General features: G+C 35.3%; 1 protein-coding gene across 4 annotated transcripts in view; it reads right to left on the reverse strand.

Moving 5' to 3' along the window:
• The window catches only part of LOC125646711 (ubiquitin carboxyl-terminal hydrolase 44-like), a 23,218-nt gene extending 758 nt beyond the window's left edge, over positions 1-22,460 (reverse strand). The window contains exons 1-17 of one of the 4 annotated variants that reach the window (XM_048873217.2): positions 22,182-22,460; positions 20,225-20,335; positions 19,898-19,975; positions 16,630-16,670; positions 15,075-15,233; positions 13,765-13,815; positions 12,461-12,527; positions 10,558-10,703; positions 10,193-10,394; positions 8,511-8,653; positions 8,230-8,379; positions 7,634-7,724; positions 6,870-7,002; positions 3,363-3,431; positions 1,981-2,086; positions 1,655-1,854; positions 1-877 (exon numbers count right to left, since the gene is read on the reverse strand). The exon at positions 1-877 is cut by the window's left edge and continues 758 nt beyond it. In XM_048873217.2, the coding sequence (XP_048729174.2) occupies positions 540-877; positions 1,655-1,854; positions 1,981-2,086; positions 3,363-3,431; positions 6,870-7,002; positions 7,634-7,724; positions 8,230-8,379; positions 8,511-8,653; positions 10,193-10,394; positions 10,558-10,703; positions 12,461-12,527; positions 13,765-13,815; positions 15,075-15,233; positions 16,630-16,670; positions 19,898-19,975; positions 20,225-20,329 (2,079 nt within the window). In that variant the 5' untranslated portion in view covers positions 20,330-20,335; positions 22,182-22,460 and the 3' untranslated portion in view covers positions 1-539. Of the gene's footprint in view, positions 878-1,654; positions 1,855-1,980; positions 2,087-3,362; positions 3,432-6,869; positions 7,003-7,633; positions 7,725-8,229; positions 8,380-8,510; positions 8,654-10,192; positions 10,395-10,557; positions 10,704-12,460; positions 12,528-13,764; positions 13,816-15,074; positions 15,234-16,629; positions 16,671-19,897; positions 19,976-20,224; positions 20,336-22,163 lie in introns of all 4 variants that reach the window. The other 3 variants (XM_048873219.2, XM_048873218.2, XM_048873220.2) reach the window with 3 other exon arrangements.

Consider the following 22,460-nt stretch of genomic DNA (forward strand, 5'->3'; position numbering starts at 1 on the left):
ACAGACAATTATTATGATTATGCCAATATTTTATAAAGAAATCAATTTGTATGAAACATAAAAATGACACTTCCAATAAAACATGAGACTTGGAAAGTTCAAACGTATGCCCAAGATTAAAATCGATGGGGATTCAGAAGTTTGAGGTAAAATTCAGCTAAGGGGTGTATTGCAAACAAGAGCCATACAAAGGATAAGAAACAAATTTCTTAAATTTGTGTGTTCTCCGAAAAGAACACACTTTCCTTGTATTTCCTGATCAGTAGTCCTATACCTTGCACACATTTGGAATTTTCAGTTCAGTAAATAGACAAAAATAGCTAAGGCTGGAATTGACAGTGCTTACATATACATATATAGTACATCTTTGGTTGTTCATTGTAGTCCTTCATGCAATATGAACATGAATTTACCCTAATTGGATGCTCATATAACAAGGTACATGTAATTCATACTCTGCTGCCTTAAGAAACAAAATAGAGGTTCTGCAGTCTTCTTCCAAACGTACTCATAAATCAGATCTACAACCCCTTTTGTTGCTACCACAAAGTAGATCTTCGTCTCTTAATGATTCTGTGTTCTGGCTGGAGGAAGTGTGACTCATGGATTCGCTTTCTGGATTTCAACGTCACTTCATCAGCAGTGGGTGTTTTGAAATTAAAAGTAATGTCTTCATCAACTTGCTGAGATAAATTCTCAATTAAAGAGTCCGTAACATTTATGGAACTCTCCGAGTCAACACTGGAGTCCGAATTAACAAGAGGAGACAACTGTCCAACAACATTTTTGGTATAAACAAGAATGTATCCCTGGCTTAATAGAACTTCTTCTTTGGAACATAGTTTTACTTTTGAGTCATTGCAGTTGATCCAAGAATCTGCAACGAAATGCGATATTGAAATTTAAAATATGAGTACTTTTTTTCTCTATCAAAAAGATACCAACTGTATAAAAAAAAAATTCGGTATCGTATGAATATTGATTTCATTTATATATCATATTGATTATAATTTTTTAATCGCACCAGGGGTGCAGGAGTCCTGAAATTTACAATTTACATCCCCCTTGTCCCAAAGATGCTTCATACCAAATTTGAAAAGAATTAGATAGCAGTTATCAAGAAGTAATTAAAAATGTTCAATTGTTGAAGCACGACGGACAACAACCAATTGCAATAGGTCACATGATTTTATTTATCCTATTGTGTGATTTTCAGTAGATAACAGATTTCCCCTCATTTTCTTTCAAATGAAATATCTTTTTTAAAATTTCATTAGTAGAGGCTATGTAAGCCACACATGGGGGGGGGGGGGGGGGGGGGGGGGGATAGGGCTAGGTAGAATATATTAATTTTGCCTTATTGTACGCACTTCCAGTTTTAAAATACTACATGTACTTGTAAATCCATAGTTTCAATTGGACCCCTAAATTTGCATGGGATGGAACCCACTGCCACAGGGAAAATTTCTGGATCAGCTCATATGTATATGTGCCTGTGCTTGCTTTAATAGTAGCTCCATCAATATATAATCAATTAATACAATGTAAGGGTTTAGCAAATGAAATTTCAATTAAATGAACACACTTCTATATATAGTTTACAAGCAAGGTGTTGAATATCGATAAAGTTTTGGCAACTTGTGCCACTACTTACTAGCTTCTGTATTCCAGCAGTAGGCTGTGTAATGACCACTTCCAAATCCCCGTCCATGGTGGATGATGACCCCCAACAGGTTATATACGTAGCTCTCCCCCTTCTCCACCTCCGACTTATCACAGAAAGGCTCAATGTCTAGGATATCATCGAAGGCCACCTGTGTAGAGATCTTTTCTCGGTGGTTCCTGCCTGACCACCTACAATCATAATAACAATGTGAATGAGCACAACGAATTGTTTACTTTGAATGTCATATCAACTGCACCCCTGATTGTATCTAATTTCATAAGTTTCTCTCACAGATTTTTGGATATTATACCAACCTGAACCTTTTTAAATGCAATCTCAGCACATTTGGGAGTTTTTTCAACAACAGTCTTTTGTGGGCCTCAGTATGGACTGGGTTTGAAGTCCTCCTTGTCCTGCGAGCTAAAAATATTCATCAATAAGTGCTATAAGTATTTTTACATAAAAAGTTAATCAAGCCATGTTTTGAAAATGTGTACACTCTTTCATAACACACCAACTGGTACAGGTCTATAAATTTTACCATGTTTATCAGAATTTTGTTTTAGCATTATAAATTTAATGTTCCTTTAAAACTACTGCATGGTTTTAAATTCAAGTTTATTGCTTGACATACAATATCTGAAAGGGACTGTATTTTTAGAAGAATGTTCAGAAATTGCAGTGTAATTTAATTTTCAAAGTGCTTTCTATGTGCAATTTGTTTTATCACAGATGAAATTATGGTGCTTTAAGATTGATACCAGGACCATTCTAGGGATTACATTGTAACTGAAAAGTAAAAAAAATATATCATAGTTTGAAGTTTTTTAGGTCTGGGTACCTGTAAGCTTCATGTAAAATTTTACCAATTACTCATATTTGCAGCTCTCTATCTCATTAGTTCCAATATGGACACCCCCAACATTACTCTTTTAATTAAAATTTTGAAGATATAACAATGTAAGTGTCACGAGGTCCAGAAAAGGTTTACAACTTCACATTTTTATAGTATTAGAAGGAAATCTAAGGCGTAAATTTATCAATATTTCATGTGTAAAAGATCACAACTGAATCAAAGAGAGATAATATAAAAAACATTGTCACTAGGTTTGTCAAATGAGACACGTGTATTTCAATTTATTGTATTTTTTGTACACTCATCATGGAGATTTATTATGAGGAATTGTGGTTATTATTATAACAGCATTATAGGATTAAACATTCTTTTTGAAGAATTTATCGATGTGTAAACTCCGGACATTTTACTCACAAACTGAATAAAAGTGCGAAGCTTCATTAACAATTGCAAAAATTTGAATAGTTTCCCCGCACTATGTTATTTGTTTTCAGGCGTGTATGAATACATCGCGTTTTCGGATTTATTGATGTATAAACTCTTGTTCAGCTTTATTTTTGTCCAATCAAAACACTTGTAATAAATAACATTGGAATTATTACAATGTATTATGTTTGAAATAGTTAATTGCTGAATCTTTTTTAAGTGCTAAAATCATTGATAAGCAGAGACACACCCTCCTTTCTCTTCATTGAGTAAATCATCATATACATGTATGAAAATGATAAGAATACACTTTTAAAAAATTTCTGATGACTTTCATACTCAAGACTAGATTTACATTTGTTAAGCATTTCAAAGCTTACAATTGGCAAAACATTCTCATGTACATGTACTTACCATTACATTTTGCACACAGGTAAATCTTTCCTTCCAAAGTTTCTTCTTCCGTAAATTTGTATAACATTTCTACAAATGTATTTATACATATAATAATGTCTTTGAAATCTTCACTCTATACAACATAAATACTTTAGAACTGTTTGCTTCTTTTGGGTAAACTTTTCTTAGTTTGAGAAAAAAATCCTGTTTATGGTCTCCCGAGAGCGGAGTTTGTGGAGGACGTGAATCCTGGGTACGTCTGAACCAAGATAACAACAAAAATTGGATCTATCAGTACATGTTAAAAAAGAAATATAAATTATTGTAGATTTGGTTAACACTCTGGCCGACAATGAAATCAGCTGTTCTACAAGTGTATTTGAAAAGGAAAAAAGAGTATTTTGCAAACTCTTTGGATGGGTGTGTGTCGGGGTGGGGGTGAGGGTGGGGTGTTGTTGGGTGGTGTTACTCCTTGTGCTTCTTTCTATGGTTGGGGGCCCACTTCTTTCTATTTTGTCACTCCAATGAATGATGATTGTCTTAGTTGTGTGGATACTTATACATGTATAAGTGGTGATTTGATTATTCAAAATGAATTGATAATCATTGCAAAACTTGACCTCAACAGTAACAAGTACACATGTATAGATCTTACCTGCGAAATACTTCTTACCTGCCAATCAACACAGTTTAAAGAGATGGCCTTAGTGTATAAAATTACTAAAATAGTAATACATGTACATATCCGATTTATGTATTACTTACCTGATATATGCTTTAGTGTAGAGAATTACTGAAATGGTAATTCATATCTAAAGTATGCCTTAGTGAAGGAAATTGCTGAAATGGTATGAGCCAACTGTCTGAATGACAACAAGTCACTGTTAAAGGACACATCTCATGTTTTTAAACTTTTTAATTTTTTCAGCAAAATTAATTCATTTCATGCCTAAAACTACTTTACATGTGTTTTAAATGAAACAGTCTGCGTAATTTTCGAATTTGAAAGCGATGAAATTCAAATCTTGCGATATGCATATTTTCTTCGATATTTTACGCGCCATTATCTGTGACGTCATATGCGAACTCGAGCGAGAAGATTTGAAAACAGTTGATAGCCATTTCATAAACAGATTAGATTTAATTGACAAACAAACAATTATCACATTAACAGCTTGTAAATAACACTGCATTAGGGTGTTTTGTGCCGTTTAAGCGTGTACTTGCTGTCAGTAGAGAGGATTTGGACTGTGTTTTTTTCAATTTTCGAAGGAAGGTATGAGGGACAAGCCGTGAATATTTTTTGTCGGCACAACGACTTTGCCATAAAAACTCCCAGTAGAATTTGTCCCTGTACTTTTCCAAACAAGCACTTGGACAAAGACGTAGATAAACTGCAAGAAAATTGTTCTATCGAAGCTACGCACTGTTACATATAGGCCTACGGCATATGCTTTCCGTTCTGCTCTCGAATTCAATACACACTCGCACCAACTGACCTTCACCTTGTAACAACATATAGGCAGAACTATGCTAGCAGTGTCTACCAACTGGTAGTTTTAAAAAGGAAATTTAAAGATAAAAGATAATTGAACTTTCAATTGTAAATAAAAAAAAATAAAATATTTTCCGACTTTTGAATTGAATTATAATTAATGCTTTCATTTTTTTTTTAAAGAAACGCGTACGTGTTTACAACAACAGCACGCCGCGCTCCCACTTCGTAAGTAACAACGTGTTAATAACAAAAAATAATTATTAGGCCTAATAAAATTGCTTTAATAAAATAATTTAAAAGTATTGTGATTTTCACAATAAGTTTGATCATTATTATTTTTTTCCCCGAAATGTCAATGATACATAATCGTATCATAATTTAGGCCTATCTAACTTCTCCAAAAATAAATTTAATAATAATTGCACTGTTTATTTTAGTAAAGCAACAACGCTAATTACAGTTGTTTACAGAAATGGCATTACCAAATAGTGTTTAGACAGTGATCCCATGTATACATGTAAATATTATTTACTCGCAAAGGAGTAGGTACAGTTTCTAAAGTCATTTGGCCCAAAATATCGATGATTTCACTTGGAGCTTAAACCCTGACATTGAAATAAGGAATAGATTAGCAAACCCAAAATCCGCTCAGTTTGATCAGCAAAATGATTTGTGTCATATGACGAGAGCTAGAAGTTGGCATAAAATTGCAGAAATGCCATTTTCAATGAAAATAGCCACAAATTCAGGGTGTTTTCCTTTCAGAAAACATACAGCGCATGCGTCGAGCAAATTCATATTCAAGTATGTTTTTCATCTTAAAATAATACACAATATATATCATTTTCATTTTGCTCGACAAATGCGCACATCTTTTCCTGAGCAATAATCTGTATGATATTTGGCAGTTTTCAGGCTTATTTTGAAAAAAAGGTGGGAAATGTCTTATTCATGATGTCATAATGCCATCCAATTAAGAATACCATAATGATTTTGTTGACATAGTATACCTGGCATATATTTTACTTTCTTAAAACGCTGATTAAGGTTAATTCCAGACACATTTTATAGAGAGAAATTTTTTGGGCCTTTTCATGTATACAATCGTACCTTGTTCTTTATGCAGATTTCATACTCGCTTTTCTCGCACTGGTGGCTAAAAGATATAAGACTCGGGAAATTTGTCAACATCGAAATAAATGTTATCCATGGTAAATAAATTAGGCCCCTAAAACCCGAGTTTTTAAAAATATCTAACACTACTTTTACAACAAGTTGATCGACGAAGGTCGCATATGACGTCACTGTACCACGTGACTACCTATCTAATTAACTAGGCTTTTTGAAATCGGGGCTTAGATTTAAGTCCGTATTGTGGCTAATTATCGCAATACTTCAGCGAACGAACTATTGCAATTAATTTCTATAAGCATAAGGAAGACAAAATGCATATAATTCTGTATACTTTGAAAACACGAGATGTGTCCTTTAATATTGTGTATAAACTTAACTCCTGTCCCCAACTCACTCTCTCTATTTCACTAGGCAGGTTGCATTCATTGTAAAAATTGTAAATTGGAATTCCAGTACTCAAGTCTTGTGTCTTTAAGAAAAATCCTGACTCAGAGAAAGAGGGGGTGTTGAAAGTAGTGGTGGGGTAATTTCAGAAAAAGTGGTGGTGAAAGGAGAAGACATCTAACACAAATTGAAATGTTACGGCACAGTAGCAGATTTTCACTAATTTCTGCAGTCTCTACATGCCTGTAATGTGACAGGTGTCCTGAGCTGTCTCTACTTGCCTGTAATGTGACAGATGTCCTGAGCAGTCTCTACTTGCCTGTAATGTGACAGATGTCCTGAGCTATCTCTACTTGCCTGTAATGTGACAGATGTCCTGAGCTGTCTCTACTTGCCTGTAATGTGACAGATGTCCTGAGCTGTCTCTACTTGCCTGTAATGTGACAGATGTCCTGAGCTATCTCTACTTGCCTGTAATGTGACAGATGTCCTGAGCTGTCTCTACTTGCCTGTAATGTGACAGATGTCCTGAGCTATCCTTGCATTGAGACTTGTGAACTGGTATCGGTCAGGAAATTCCAAAGACAAATCCATGAATGATTCCTTCGTTTCTGAGACATTTCCACAGGCAAGGCACCTCACCTGTAAATAAATAGTTTATTTCTGGCTTAGATGGTAATAGGATAATTTATGAAAGCTGGATTGATTGATTGTGTGTTGTTTAACGTCCCTCTCAAGAATTTTTTACTTATGTGGAGACATCACCATTGCTGGTGAAGGGCTGCAAAATTTAGGCCTATGCTCAGTGCTTAAGACCTTTGAGCAGGAAGGGATCTTTATCGTGCCACATCTACTGTGACATGGGACCTTGGTTTTTGCGGTCTCATCCGTAGGACTGTCCCATTTAGTCGCCTCTTACGACAAGCAAGGGGTACTGAGGACATATTCTAACCCGGATCCCCACGTGATATATGAAAGCTGGAGAACATAAAACTGTTGATATGTTGGAATAAACCAGAGTGCCCATAGTAAAACCACATTTCTGCATGGGCAATCATCATTCACTTTCACATACAATTACTACTGATAAAGAATGATTGACCTTGGGATGTAGAAGTGAGAAACCTGGAAACTACAACAGCACCCATGTATAAATATATTGTATGTATGTACTGTAAAACAAGGTAGCTTCTACACCATCTTGTACACTGTTTTCCCTATTTATGACCACTGATCCTAAAACAGTACTCAGCATATACACTGTAATACTCACCTGGCTAACTAGCTGACCTTGGAAGATATCCGATACAAGATCAAACAGGTCAAGGTCACTCAATTCATCCTGGACTTTATCTAACAATTCACTGCAAATTAAAATAAACACTGGATATTTATATCTTCATAAAGTTTTCAAAGAGTCACTTGCAGTCAAACATGTTTAATTTAGAAAATTGATATTCGCACGAGTAAGATGTTTTGATGTAAGGTTTTCAAACTGGTTCATAACTTCATACATATAAGTATCAATGTTCACTACCCAAATTTAATTCATCTTTGACTAAAACTTTCCATTTTCAGACAAATCTTCTTAAAAAACATGACTTGAGAGAGATGAAAAATAACATCCCAAGATGTTTAATTGTTAGGGACTTATGTGACATGTGAAGGGGAGATAAATCTTAGGAACAATCTGGGATTAAACCTGGGACCCTTGTATTACCAGTTATGTGATCTAACCACTGAGCTACCAAGGCCAATATACAAAGTATGGCAATACTACAATATAAAATATTGAGGAAATGAAAAAATAATATTAGAGATAATGTCTGAAACATTGCATATAACCTTAAACAAATCACAATTCTGTACCATACAAATTCCTGTGCATCCTGCTGGGCATGCCCTTTAAATGTGGGTATTCTCTGCCACACTGCCTGCAGGAAGCCATGCGGACTGACCTGTGCCCATCTCCCTGACCACAGCACTCGGAAAAGACCATTCAGTTCTTGACAAAGCGAGCTGAGTAAAATAAACTTTGTATTGGGACATAGCTATGGAACAATAGTAATAATATCACAATCCATTAATTTGGTACAACAAACCAACATTAATGACTTCATTATGATAATTCACAAGAATTTGAAAATTACATGTTATTGAAAGGTATTTTCTTCTCCCCAATCGATGAGAGTAGTTTCCCCTTGATGGGTGTGACCATTTGTGACCCTCCATGTAACCCTCCTGGCCTCTCTTTGATTGGGGTCATTGGAGTTTTTTCTGGAGTCATTAAATGCTATACAAAATAGAATACATTTTGCTGTCAATGATAGGAATTCACTCCAAACTGTGCAATTAATTTTAATGAGGTAGTTTTGTTATAATAAGGTATTCATAAGAAAATAATTTGGTTAGAAATGAAAAACAGTTCACAACAATGAAGAATCAGGTTCAAGTATTTAATAAAAATTTGAAAATATACGATGGTAATAAGCTTTATACTTGTTTCCAGAGCAATATCAGTCACACTATTCTACTTTGTTCTGCCCTGAGAGAGTTCACATATTCCTAAATTTAACAATACCATCATTGAAAAAATGGTGTGTTCATACAGGTGTTACTGAATAGGATTTCCTTCTGAAGCCAGTGTTCGAAATTAACCATAGACCGAGTCTATGTCAAATGGCACTGGTCTATGCCAATTGTAATTGAGATAGACCAGATTGTCTATGCATATTTTCTAGATTTAATAAAGCAAAAAAGTTATCTCAAAGGACCCTTCATGGTCAGTCAACTGTCTGATAAACGCTACGAGGAAAGAAAATATGCTTTCTAAAGTAAAGGAAAATGTTTTTGTGATATATTTTTTTTTCAATGTTGCAGTCTATGCCGATTCGATGAGGTCTATGTCATCTTGCTTTGGCATAGACCCGTGGTCTATACCAAGTTTTATACCAATTTTGAAAACTGAAGCCCCATAACCCCCCCCCCCCCCCCTTCCCCATTTTGAAGTGTCCATAATTACACCCACGCCTGGGTTAAGTGGTGTTTTCATTTCATAAAACTAACCAAACCTAAACTTGAAAATACATGCATATCATCCAGCCAAAGAATAGCTTTGCTATCTAAAAAGATCTTTAAAAATCCTTCCCTATTAATACATACACTGTGAAAACTGTCTAATGCAACACCTCTGCAATCTGTTTCACTGGGCATTCCAACCCTACTTTCCTTTTCAGCTTCATATTTTCATTGTTTTTTTACATTGCATGTTTATTCCAACACACTGTGCATTCCAACAAACAATTTGTCTCTCAGTGCATGTCGGATTAGACAGGTTTCACTGAATATCATTAATACAGTGAGTTGGATCACGCTGAATTCTCAGGTACAAATTATCAGATCAAATGAGACATGTAAATGTATTCCTAATTAGCAAAAATGATGAAAACACGGTGATATATTTTGTGTGTGTGGCACATACAGTCTTCTTTGTTACATGGTTAATCACTTTCATCAAAAATGTGTGTTAATACATTGTGATGGCATCAATTTCAGAAGATGGTGATCTAGAAAACCACAGTGTGGTGATCTGGAAAGTCAGATCACACTCAGTGAATTCATCAGTGTCAACACAATCTTACTTCATCTCTTGAAGTAATCTCCCAGTCCCAATTTTTTTCTCCCTTTATATATAAGCATATTTTCTTTCCCAATCTGTTGAAGTAAAATCTAAGTCTCTAATTTTCAATTTCCGTGGGCAAACAAAGCCCACATCACAAATAATCCTTACTAACAAATCTTAATGATCCATATCAGCAACTCAACAGTATACCTCAAAACATTCCATGGTAGTTTGTCGACTTAGCATTGCTGTTGATTTGGAGTAAAAACTGTGAGGGGGTCTTGGAGAGATGGTCACTGGAGTAGCTGATTTTCTACCTATGAGGGAGTGTGGACTACTTTCAGGGGAGGTAACTCTACTGGGACTGGGCTGGATCTGTTGTCGGAAAAAGTCTCGGAACTCCTTCAAGTGGCTGAGAAAGGCAAAATAAAAAAACCATTAAAACATTTGGAGTATGAAACTCTGAATTTCAAAATAAAACAACACATAATACACACCCTGGGTATGCAGTGTATATACATTTGTTTTCTTTTTAAATTTTCATTTACTCTCAAACCAACACAATAGATGGATACCTTAATACTTGAAGAATAGAGTTCATGTAACAAGTGTTGCCAAGGTTACGGAGGCCTGTGAGTCCTGGGATCAGAGTCCTCCGCTTTATGAAGGGACTCCATTCCACAGACATCTCGACTTTTCTTTTCTCGGGTGTCACCTGTCTCTGAAAATCAAATACATTATAGTCATACCAAGCTGTATACACAATGATTCAGCATTTCATGTTACTACACGAGTTCTAATCAAAGGTTTATAGCACCACTATATCAATTGTAAATGTCTTCATAAAATATAACTGTATTTATAAAAATGCTTTTTCGTCTTCATTGATAAAACAAAAAATGTTTTAGAAGCATACAATTATACCCCCCCACCCTCCCCCCTATGTAGCAATCTTGAAAGGATCAACTTTATATTTACAATGTTTGCAATAAAATTCATGGGTTATTTACTAGATGGGGACAATCACAAATTAATTACTTTGTTTGATCTCTATCAAGCAAAGGATTCTAAAGATAATATTTTTTATCCAGTGTGAATAGATTTACCAGTATGAACTTGCGATATTCAAATAAAAGTCCCGATACCTTAAGACATTTTGACCAATGGGGGTCACCTCTCTTTAGAGGGTGCCTTTGATGTCTGTCATGCAAAGGGGTCTATTGAGCAGGCAAAATTTTCTTATGTCCAGAGTAGTATGACCTTGTGACCTCAAAATCAAAAAGGTTCATCAAATCCTTAGGATGTATCAGTGTACCAAGTCTAATGATGGTCAAACCAAGGGTTCTCAAGATAATGAGCAGACAATATATTACTTTGTCCAGTTTGACCCTTGACCTCAAAATCATTTCTTAGGGGGAAACAGATTAACAAGTTTCATGTTTGTCAAGCAAAGGGTTCTCACTCAATATAGGGAGCAGACAATATCTTTGTGATGACAACAAGAGCTCTCAAAAACCCTGAATCACTCACCTAGCTTGAATAATTACAGCCAAACAAATGCCATGGCAGAAATATTGAAATTTGGTAATATTTACACTTCTTAAGGACCACTAGGGAAATATTTATACCAAGTTTACATAATGACTGGGAATGCATCAGTTCGGGAGAAGTTTTTCTCAGTCAATGAAACATCATGGTGACTATATTGACATTTAGATGACTCCTGTGAGTAATAAAAGTTTTGCCGGATCACAAGAGGAACCTATACACGGATATTGAAAGCTGAATTGTAACAACACCTCTGTAGAACCACTGCAGAGACATACGGCATTGCGTTCCACACAGGATGAAGATGATAAGTGAGTATGTCAGAAATGAACATTCAGAGCAAATATGGTGACTAAAGATGCAAGTAATGGCAGAAGGTCACAGTGACCTTCATCATGTGATCAGCCAAAAATATTTTAACATGAATGTATACATCTCTTCTGTGTGGTAGAAACATGGTGACCTTTGACCTCTTACCATAAACCCAATGGGGTCATCTTTCTGGCCTAAATCAAAACATAATCCTTAGCAAACCACCATTTTGATCTATATGGGTAGATGAATTTTATCTAAAAAATTTCTTAAAATGCAAAATGAAATCTATTGTGAATAAGTAGAATTTTGCTGACCTATCTCTGTTGCAATGAATGATAAATTTTCACTGCAAGCTACTGATCTGTTCTAAATCCAAATCGTAAAACATGTTTATAATGAACATATAACAAATTTACTCTTTAAAATTGTGTAGTGATATTTATTCCCCTGTGAGAGCAAAATAATGAAAATGTTATTGGACATGTCAGAGTCTGGTTATAATGAACTGTTGTTCACTGCCCTGGAGTTTCAGTATAAGCATGTTCTACTGTATATAAATCAGTGACAGAAACTTGAATTTGTAAAGGCATTTAGAAAGTAGTTGTAAAGTTTTACATCAACATCTCTCTCCTGTTTTATGAACTGTCTCCATGCTCCAAATGTCTTTCTCAACAACACCTGTCTGTAGAAAACAAAACATGCATTTGCTTTGAACAGAAATTTCAAGAATACTGATAAGGACATTCAGATTGGTCAAATGAAAAACTTTATGTACTTTTAGTTTTTTGACATATAAAGTGTTAAATGTAATGTAAACTTTGTGAAACTGCCAGTAAATATTATAGAAAATATTCAGTTTATTCATCATTACACTTGAATTATGACTAAAAGACCCATGGGCCACATAGTTCACCTGAGCAATTCCTTTTTCCATTTCCCAATGTAGATGATTAATTTAAACTTTTCCCAAACTATATTCTATTTTTCAGAGTAAATTCTCCTTGACCTGTTGGAAGTGCTATGGAAGGGACATGATGCCTTCAGTGTCCTGCTATTTTTACATACCCTGATGGCTTTATAGTAGAAATTGCCAAAACTTTAGACAATTCAATGGGACCATCATATTGCTTTAGTAAACTTCTTTTCTTTTTTCTCTGAAATAATTCCCCATGCAGTAACTATGCACATACTGACAATGCTTCCTGTTTGTCTGAGACTGTGAATACAATCACAAACATCACTATCATGAGAACCTAGCTTCGAGGGGAGTATTGATCCTAATTCAACTGCAATTGTTTTTGTGTTTGAGGTACGATGACTTCATCCCCCTGACCATGTGTTCATTGATTGGTTCATCCAAGACTTGACTGTGATGCCTCGTAGCAGCAGAGTTTCTACAGCGTACCTAACTACAGTTAATCCTCATTAAACCATCACTTTTTGTAAATTGGAAAATGTGGCGGTGTAATTACTATGGTGATGAATGTAGAGCATATCAATCAATAGTTTGATTATACACGTGTACTTGTACAGTTTTGATATTTTATTTGCCGTTTCTTTGTTGAACTCATACAATTATCACTGATTACTCCTCAATCATCGTCGCTAGCCACGGTTACCGAGTCCGAGAATGCCTACCCTGACGTAGTGTGAATGGAGACAATAGGCATGGTCTGTGATGATGTATCTCCCCTTGGAAAGCAGCATGACCCTACATTTAAACAAACTTGAATCCCCTTTACCCACGGTGAATGGTGTCTAGTTTAGTTGAAATTGGTCTTGTAATTCTGTAGAGGATGAAAATCTGAAGTCTATGCCAGACAGACACAGGAAAAAAACTTGATCAGAAAATCTTACTTGAGCCTTTGGGCTCAGGTGAGCTAGAAATGAATCTCATGTGAGCTAGAAATGAATCTCACTTTCTGTGAAAATCTGCTGTCACTGACTTGTCATCTTCATTTGATGTTGAACTGCAAAACAAATTGAAAAGGTAAATTTTTCTTCAAAACATGAGGCCCACAGACCTCAATGGTCACCCGAGTATCCACAGTAAAGTACTAAGTCTTTCAATTTGGTAAAAATGTCTCTATATGTGGTGCGATACTGCCAATCATAATTTTTCAACAGTTTCACGGAAATGGCCGATAACCTATGATTAAAAATCAGACGAAAATGAAAATTGTTAGATATTGCTCTTCATTTCTTGATAAATGTACTCACCAAGTTGAAAGAAGATTTCATAAGATTAATCATAGATATTTACAGTATTACTATCCTGCCCCCACACTAAGACTTAAAATTCTGCCCAGGGGGTCATGGCAGACAGCTTTATGGTCTTCCTAAATAGGCATTCAATTTACATTCAGCATTAGTAGAAGTAAAGATGACAATTTCTAAACATAAAGTAATTAATACTACATGTATATGATAAAACCCCTGCCCCAGAAGCCGAGAAATTTACAATTTTGGAAGAAGCCTCCCTGGTTTTCCTCAATATGCAAACAAATTTTATTTGGTGTCAACAGAAGAAAAGTTTGAAGCATTACAGACATTTTAACACATTCAGTTTTCCTTTCAAATGTTTGGAACCAGAGAAAAAGATTTTTGAAAATTAGTCAAATTTTGCCCAGGTACTATAGCCCTGACAGTCTTTTCAATAACCAATTGAATTAATTTCAAACCATTTAATGGACACCTGAAGTGCAAAATCATGAAATTAGCAATTTAATTCCCTCTTGCCACAATGAGGCTTTATACCAAATTTGAAAAGAATTTGTTTAGTAGTTATCAAGAAGATGAAAATGTGCAATTGTTAACATAGAATGGACAATGACAGACAAGACCGAGTGCAAATTGTCAATGCCAAGAATTAATGTGTGAACAGACTTGAATTTACACTCCATGAGTAGTGCATAATAATTTTGAATCCGTAGCTTTGTGCTTGAAAATTTTATATGCTTGGAAAAGAGTATTACAAGACTGACTGAATTCCTCAGAAATCAAAGGAAAACTGGTAAAAGGGGAGGAAAACACTTCACCCTACCTGGAAAAATATACTTTTCTGTCACTTTAAATCAAACCCAGAGTGTTTTAGTTTTTCGAAAATTGAGCCAATCAGAAGATTTCTCAGATAAGAGGAAAAATCACACCCCTGGTATCAAAAAGTGAATGTATGCAAGCAATGCCCTTGGCTATAATGTCAGATTGAAGAAATACGAGGAATACTTACGGAGACACCACAGCAGTGTGAGAGTAGGACCTGAGTAGCTTTCTTCCCCGGGACTCCACATCTGTAAATGACTGGGTGGCTATAGCACTCAGTGCACTCCTGAGGATTTTCAGATCTCCAGACACATTGTCATTGAGGACGTAGTCATCACACTGATAGCTGAAACACACACTTTTATCAGTTACAATCTACTACAGTGAAACACACACTTTTATCAGTTACAATCTACTACAGTGAAACACACACTTTTATCAGTTACAATCTACTACAGTGAAACACACACTTTTATCAGTTACAATCTACTACAGTGAAACACACACTTTTATCAGTTACAATCTACTACAGTGAAACACACACTTTTATCAGTCACGATCTACAGTGAAACACACACTTTTATCAGTTATGATCTACAGTGAAACACACACTTTTATCAGTCACGATCTACAGTGAAACACAGTTTTATTAATTACAATCTACAGTGAAACGCACACTTTTATCAGTTACAATCTACTACAGTGAAACACACACTTTTATCAGTTACAATCTACTACAGTGAAACACACACTTTTATCAGTTACAATCTACTACAGTGAAACACACACTTTTATCAGTTACAATCTACTACAGTGAAACACACACTTTTATCAGTTACAATCTACTACAGTGAAACACACACTTTTATCAGTTACAATCTACTAGAGTGAAACACACACTTTTATCAGTTACAATCTACTACAGTGAAACACACACTTTTATCAGTTATGATCTACAGTGAAACACACACTTTTATCAGTTACAATCTACTAGAGTGAAACACACACTTTTATCAGTTCCGATCTACAGTGAAACACACACATTTATCAGTTACAATCTACTACAGTGAAACACACACTTTTATCAGTTATGATCTACAGTGAAACACACACTTTTATCAGTTATGATCTACAGTGAAACACACACTTTTATCAGTTACAATCTATTACAGTGAAACACACTTTTATCAGTTACGACCTACAGTGAAACACACACTTTTATCAGTTACAATCTACTACAGTGAAACACACACTTTTATCAGTTACAATCTACTACAGTGAAACACACACTTTTATCAGTTACAATCTACTACAGTGAAACACACATTTTTATGTCACGATCTACAGTGAAACACACACTTTTATCAGTCACGATCTACAGTGAAACACACACTTTTATGATTTATGAGTTACGACCTATAGTAAAACACACACATTTATGATTTATCAGTTACAAACTATAAGTGAAACACACACTTTCATCAGTTACGACCTTTAACACATACACTGGCAAAATATTCAAAGGCCAATTTGTTACAAAAATTTATTGTACAGTTTATTTTCTATCATTAATCTTCTTCAAAAAGTTGCTTAATAATTCTATACATCTTATGTCATACAAATCTAACAAAAAGTTGGTACATGTCTTTGTTAATATGCCTTTTATACATTCAAAGCCATAAAAAAAAAACAACTTCTCACTATCAGCAGCTGTAGTAGGAGAACTTCACTGTTATACTCACCAATAGACATATTTGTTGTTGACTTCAAGACACAGGGGATGCTGGTATTGAGAAAAATAAACACAGACAAAATCAATTTCAGATTAACAGCGACATGAAAGAAAATTAACAATCATTTGAATAGGAACGTTTCATTGAGAAATAATCACAAAATCATTTGATTATTAAAAAAATCTGTTTATTACATGTAACAAAAGCATGCACAGCATAAACAAAACATTAAAGCATCTTCATGAAACTTTTAATTGAGGAATGTAAATCATATGTTACAAACCTGTAACATAACCGGTACATGTTAGTTACATATGTAACATAACCCTGTAACATAGCGGTACATGCTAGTTACACTTGTAACATAACCCTGTAACATACCGGTACATACTAGTTACACATGAAACATAACCCTGTAACATAGTGGTACATGCTAGTTACACATGAAACATAACCCTGTAACATAGTGGTACATGCTAGTTACACATGTAACATAACCCTGTAACATAGCGGTACATGCTAGTTACACATGTAACATAACCCTGTAACATACCGGTACATGCTAGTTACACATGAAACATAACCCTGTAACATAGTGGTACATGCTAGTTACACATGTAACATAACCCTGTAACATAGTGGTACATGCTAGTTACACATGTAACATAACCCTGTAACATAGCGGTACATGCTAGTTACACATGAAACATAACCCTGTAACATAGTGGTACATGTTAGTTACATATGTAACATAACCCTGTAACATAGCGGTACATGCTAGTTACACTTGTAACATAACCCTGTAACATACCGGTACATGCTAGTTACACATGTAACATAACCCTGTAACATAGTGGTACATGTTAGTTACACATGTAACATAACCCTGTAACATACCGGTACTTACTAGTTACACATGTAACATAACCCTGTAACATACTGCTACTTACTAGTTACACATGTAACATAACCCTGTAACATACTGGTACTTACTAGTTACACATGTAACATAACCCTGTAACATAGTGGTACATGTTAGTTACACATGTAACATTACCCTGTAACATACCGGTACATACTAGTTACACATGTAACATAACCCTGTAACATAGTGGTACATGTTAGTTACACATGTAACATTACCCTGTAACATACCGGTACATACTAGTTACACTGGTAACATTACCCTGTAACATACCGGTACGTGCTAGTTACACATGTAACATTATCCTGTAACATACCGGTACATGCTAGTTACACATGTAACATTACATGTATCATACCGGTACATGTTAGTTACACATGTAACATTACCCTGTAACATACCGGTACATACTAGTTACACATGTAACATTACCCTGTAACATACCGGTACTTACTAGTTACACATGTAACATTACCCTGTAACATAGTGGTACATACTAGTTACACATGTAACATAACCCTGTAACATAGTGGTACATGTTAGTTACACATGTAACATTACCCTGTAACATACCGGTACATACTAGTTACACATGTAACATTACCCTGTAACATACCGGTACTTACTAGTTACACATGTAACATTACCCTGTAACATACAGGTACTCACTAGTTACACATGTAACATAACCCTGTAACATACCGGTACTTACTAGTTACACATGTAACATAACCCTGTAACATACCGGTACATGCTAGTTACAAATGTAACATACAGGTACATGCTAGTTACACATGTAACATTACCCTGTAACATACCGGTACATGCTAGTTACAAATGTAACATTACCCTGTAACATACAGGTACATGCTAGTTACAAATGTAACATAACCCTGTAACATACAGGTACATGCTAGTTACAAATGTAACATAACCCTGTAACATACAGGTACATGCTAGTTACACATGTAATATTACCCTGTAACATACCGGTACATGCTAGTTACACATGTAACATTTACCTGTAACATACCGGTACATGCTAGTTACACAAGTAACATAACCCTGTAACATACCGGTACTTACTAGTTACACATGTAACATAACCCTGTAACATACCAGTACTTACTAGTTACACATGTAACATAACCCTGTAACATACCGGTACATGCTAGTTACAAATGTAACATAACCCTGTAACATACCGGTACTTACTAGTTACACATGTAACATAACCCTGTAACATACCGGTACATGCTAGTTACACATGTAACATAACCCTGTAACATACCGGTACTTACTAGTTACACATGTAACATAACCCTGTAACATACCAGTACATGCTAGTTACACATGAAACATAACCCTATAACATACCGGTACTTACTAGTTACACATGTAACATAACCCTGTAACATACCGGTACATGCTAGTTACACATGTAACATTACCCTGTAACATACTGGTACATGCTAGTTACACATATATGTGCAGCAGAAATGTTTTATTACTTGAGTTTCTTTGAAGTGTTTGAGAGCATGTTCTTCATTGAACCTTCCACATGCTACACTTGGACAACATGCTAGTTACACATGTAACATTACCATGTATCATACCGGTACATGTTAGTTGCACATGTAACATTACCCTGTAACATACAGGTACTTACTAGTTACACATGTAACATTACCCTGTAACATACCGGTACATGCTAGTTACACATATAACATTACCCTGTAACATACCGGTACTTACTAGTTACACATGTAACATTACCCTGTAACATTCCGGTACATGCTAGTTACACATATAACATTACCCTGTAACATACCGGTACTTACTAGTTACACATGTAACATTACCCTGTAACATACCGGTACTTACTAGTTACACATGTAACATTACCCTGTAACATTCCGGTACATACTAGTTAAACATGTAACATAACCCTGTAACATAGCGGTACATGTTAGTTACACATGTAACATTACCCTGTAACATTCCGGTACATGCTAGTTACACATGTAACATTACCCTGTAACATACCGGTACATGCTAGTTACACATGTAACATTACCCTGTAACATTCCGGTACATGCTAGTTACACATGTAACATAACCCTGTAACATACCGGTACATGCTAGTTACACATGTAACATTACCCTGTAACATACCGGTACATGTTAGTTACACATGTAACATAAACCTGTAACATACCGGTACATGTTAGTTACACATGTAACATTACCCTGTAACATACCGGTACATGCTAGTTACACATGTAACATAACCCTGTAACATACCGGTACATGCTAGTTACAAATATATGTGCAGCAGAAATGTTTTATTACCTGAGTTTCTTTGAAGTGTTTGAGAGCATGTTCTTCATTGAACCTTCCACATGCTACACTTGGACAACTGAGGCAAGCCTGTAATATCACAAATTTCGACAGAATTAACGTGGTCTCAAGTCTATATAAATACATGTACAAAGAATTTCAAATATGTTACAGCACCCTGAAATTTTGATGAAATTGGCAGTTAGTTAAAACCATATCTGAATTACAGAAATGGAAAATGCACAATATTGATGAAATGCAAATCAAAATAAATTTCACATAAAACAGCCCATTCTGTCTTTCACAACACCTATTATTCAGAGGAGTCAATTGACCTACCCAAACACTCTCTGTAGTTCCACAGGCATAACACATCCACTTCTGGGGATTTAGTATTGAATGACTCCACTTCTTAATGACCGACAAATGCTTGCAGTTATCCATTTATAGCTTTAAAATAGATTAAAATAATCATTATGTGGATTTTATAGCAGAAGTTATAAGCAATAGGGGATTTTTGAGTTCTTCCGTTCTGTGCATATTTTGTGTTTTAGAATCTACCTAAGTCACGTGATTTGGCGATTTTTTAGGCATGCTTTCTTCCAGTTTAGTTAACAATCAGACGATTTCGTTCATTTATTTTACTCACTGATTTTGATACCGAATTTAAGAACTACATGTAGTGCCATTGGTGTGTGGCAAAGGGATGTAATACGGATTTACGTAAGAGAGGAAAACAGGCACGTAGCATCGTTTGTCAGGGGAGGGGGGGGGGGGGTAGTCAGAGATGCCTTCACACTATTTTGTCTAAAATTCTTGACAAGAATAGATAAATATATAAAAACAAACAAATCCCAACATGTTCTTTTGACTAATATTCAAAATCTTTCAAATTTGAAATGCATGGATGAAGGTTAAGTAGTGGCATACGACTTATTATACCTCAATATATATTTTTTCATACCTTTTAAAATTCAGGAGGGGGTGGGGGTGGGGGGTGAATGATTGTTTTTATGACTCGTCAAGTTTTCACTCATATCTCATTTTAAGACACCAATAGCTTTAGGTTAAGTACCGCAAATTTAGACCTATGCTTAGCACTCAGGGTCGTAGCAGTGAGGGTTCATTATCATGGCAACGCCCAGGGGGGGGAGAGGAGGTTATAGGGTAATAGCGTCACATATATATATTGCCTAAGGAATTTTTTCCCAAATTCACTTCATAAATTGCATTCGTACATTCACCGCCATAAAAAGTCGGAGAGGGGCAGGAGGGGGGGGGGGGGGGGGGGGGCTTGGTGGTTGTGTCACGAAATAGATCTTTATTTGTATATATTATAAATAATAGAAAGTTATGATTGTTAAAATGGGAACCATTCCCTCCCCATCCCTCATTCTACGTGCATGCCACAGAAGTACCAATATATCCATTATCGGATTTGCAATGCCAAGTCCCCGTTCATTCCAATGGTGTCAATATTTGTAAAGATAAATCATGACATAATAACTTTCAATAGCTGGTATATGTCTTCATTCAATTTTTCCCCACAATTTTATTGATGATTTCCGACAACTCAGTCATTCAGTCAGTTTTCTTTACCGATCGGCGACTGACTTTCAAGAGCTTGAGATCAATTCTTTTGATGTATCTACACCAACATTTTTTGGAAAGGATTTCCAAAGATTATAGGGCCAATCACAAGCTTACATAGCCTATGTATAATACTTTTACGGTAAAAGGAACAAGAAACACTTATCTGCAACAAAAAATTCTTTAGTCCAATTATACTTGCACTGAATCAACTTCCATTATAATAGGTTGTGTATACACTTATACAAGACTTTGTGTATTTACGTTACTACGATAAACCGGATATGACCATGTCTAAAAAAGTATGACGTAATAGTGACTAAATGCAGAATAAACACGGATATGGAAGAACTCGAAAATCCCCTATTATTAGTGTAATCTAATTAAAATTAGATTGTTATCAGTCTTGCTAAGAATAAATAAACTAACTGTATATTAGTGCCGAGTCCCCCTGCTCTTACCAAGAGTAAGGACTGTACATTATTTACAGAAAAAGATGAGGATTTTTTTTTTTTTTTTACATATTTGCTTTCTACATTTCATTTCATTGCACTCTGACTGACCTCATACAGAACCCACGTTTTAAAGAGTGTTTTACATGTTCAGATGAACATTCATTATACACGGAGACACCTCTCCAACAGTGTTTGTATTTGCATGCAATGTGAATAGTTGAATGATATTTTACCAGGTCTAATCATCTTACTCTCAAAGTTCGAATGTTCTTTGTATCCAAACTTTCAGTTTCAAGTTGGCAGCTTCAAGAGCTCGACATTGTATATCTAGGCCTACTGAATGATTAAAACGAATCGCTTCAAATGTCGTTTTCAGAACCGTAATCTTGTTCTCCTAATGATGATAAGATATCCGTATTTGTGCATACTAATTCTAATTCAGGCTAGCCACATTATTTCATCATAATCATGTATTCCAACGGCCAACCTCAATCCATTCCATGATCAAACTAATGTGAACATAAACTCCC

Source organism: Ostrea edulis, chromosome 6 (assembly GCF_947568905.1).
Source record: "Ostrea edulis chromosome 6, xbOstEdul1.1, whole genome shotgun sequence".
Lineage (NCBI taxonomy): Eukaryota > Metazoa > Mollusca > Bivalvia > Ostreida > Ostreidae > Ostrea > Ostrea edulis.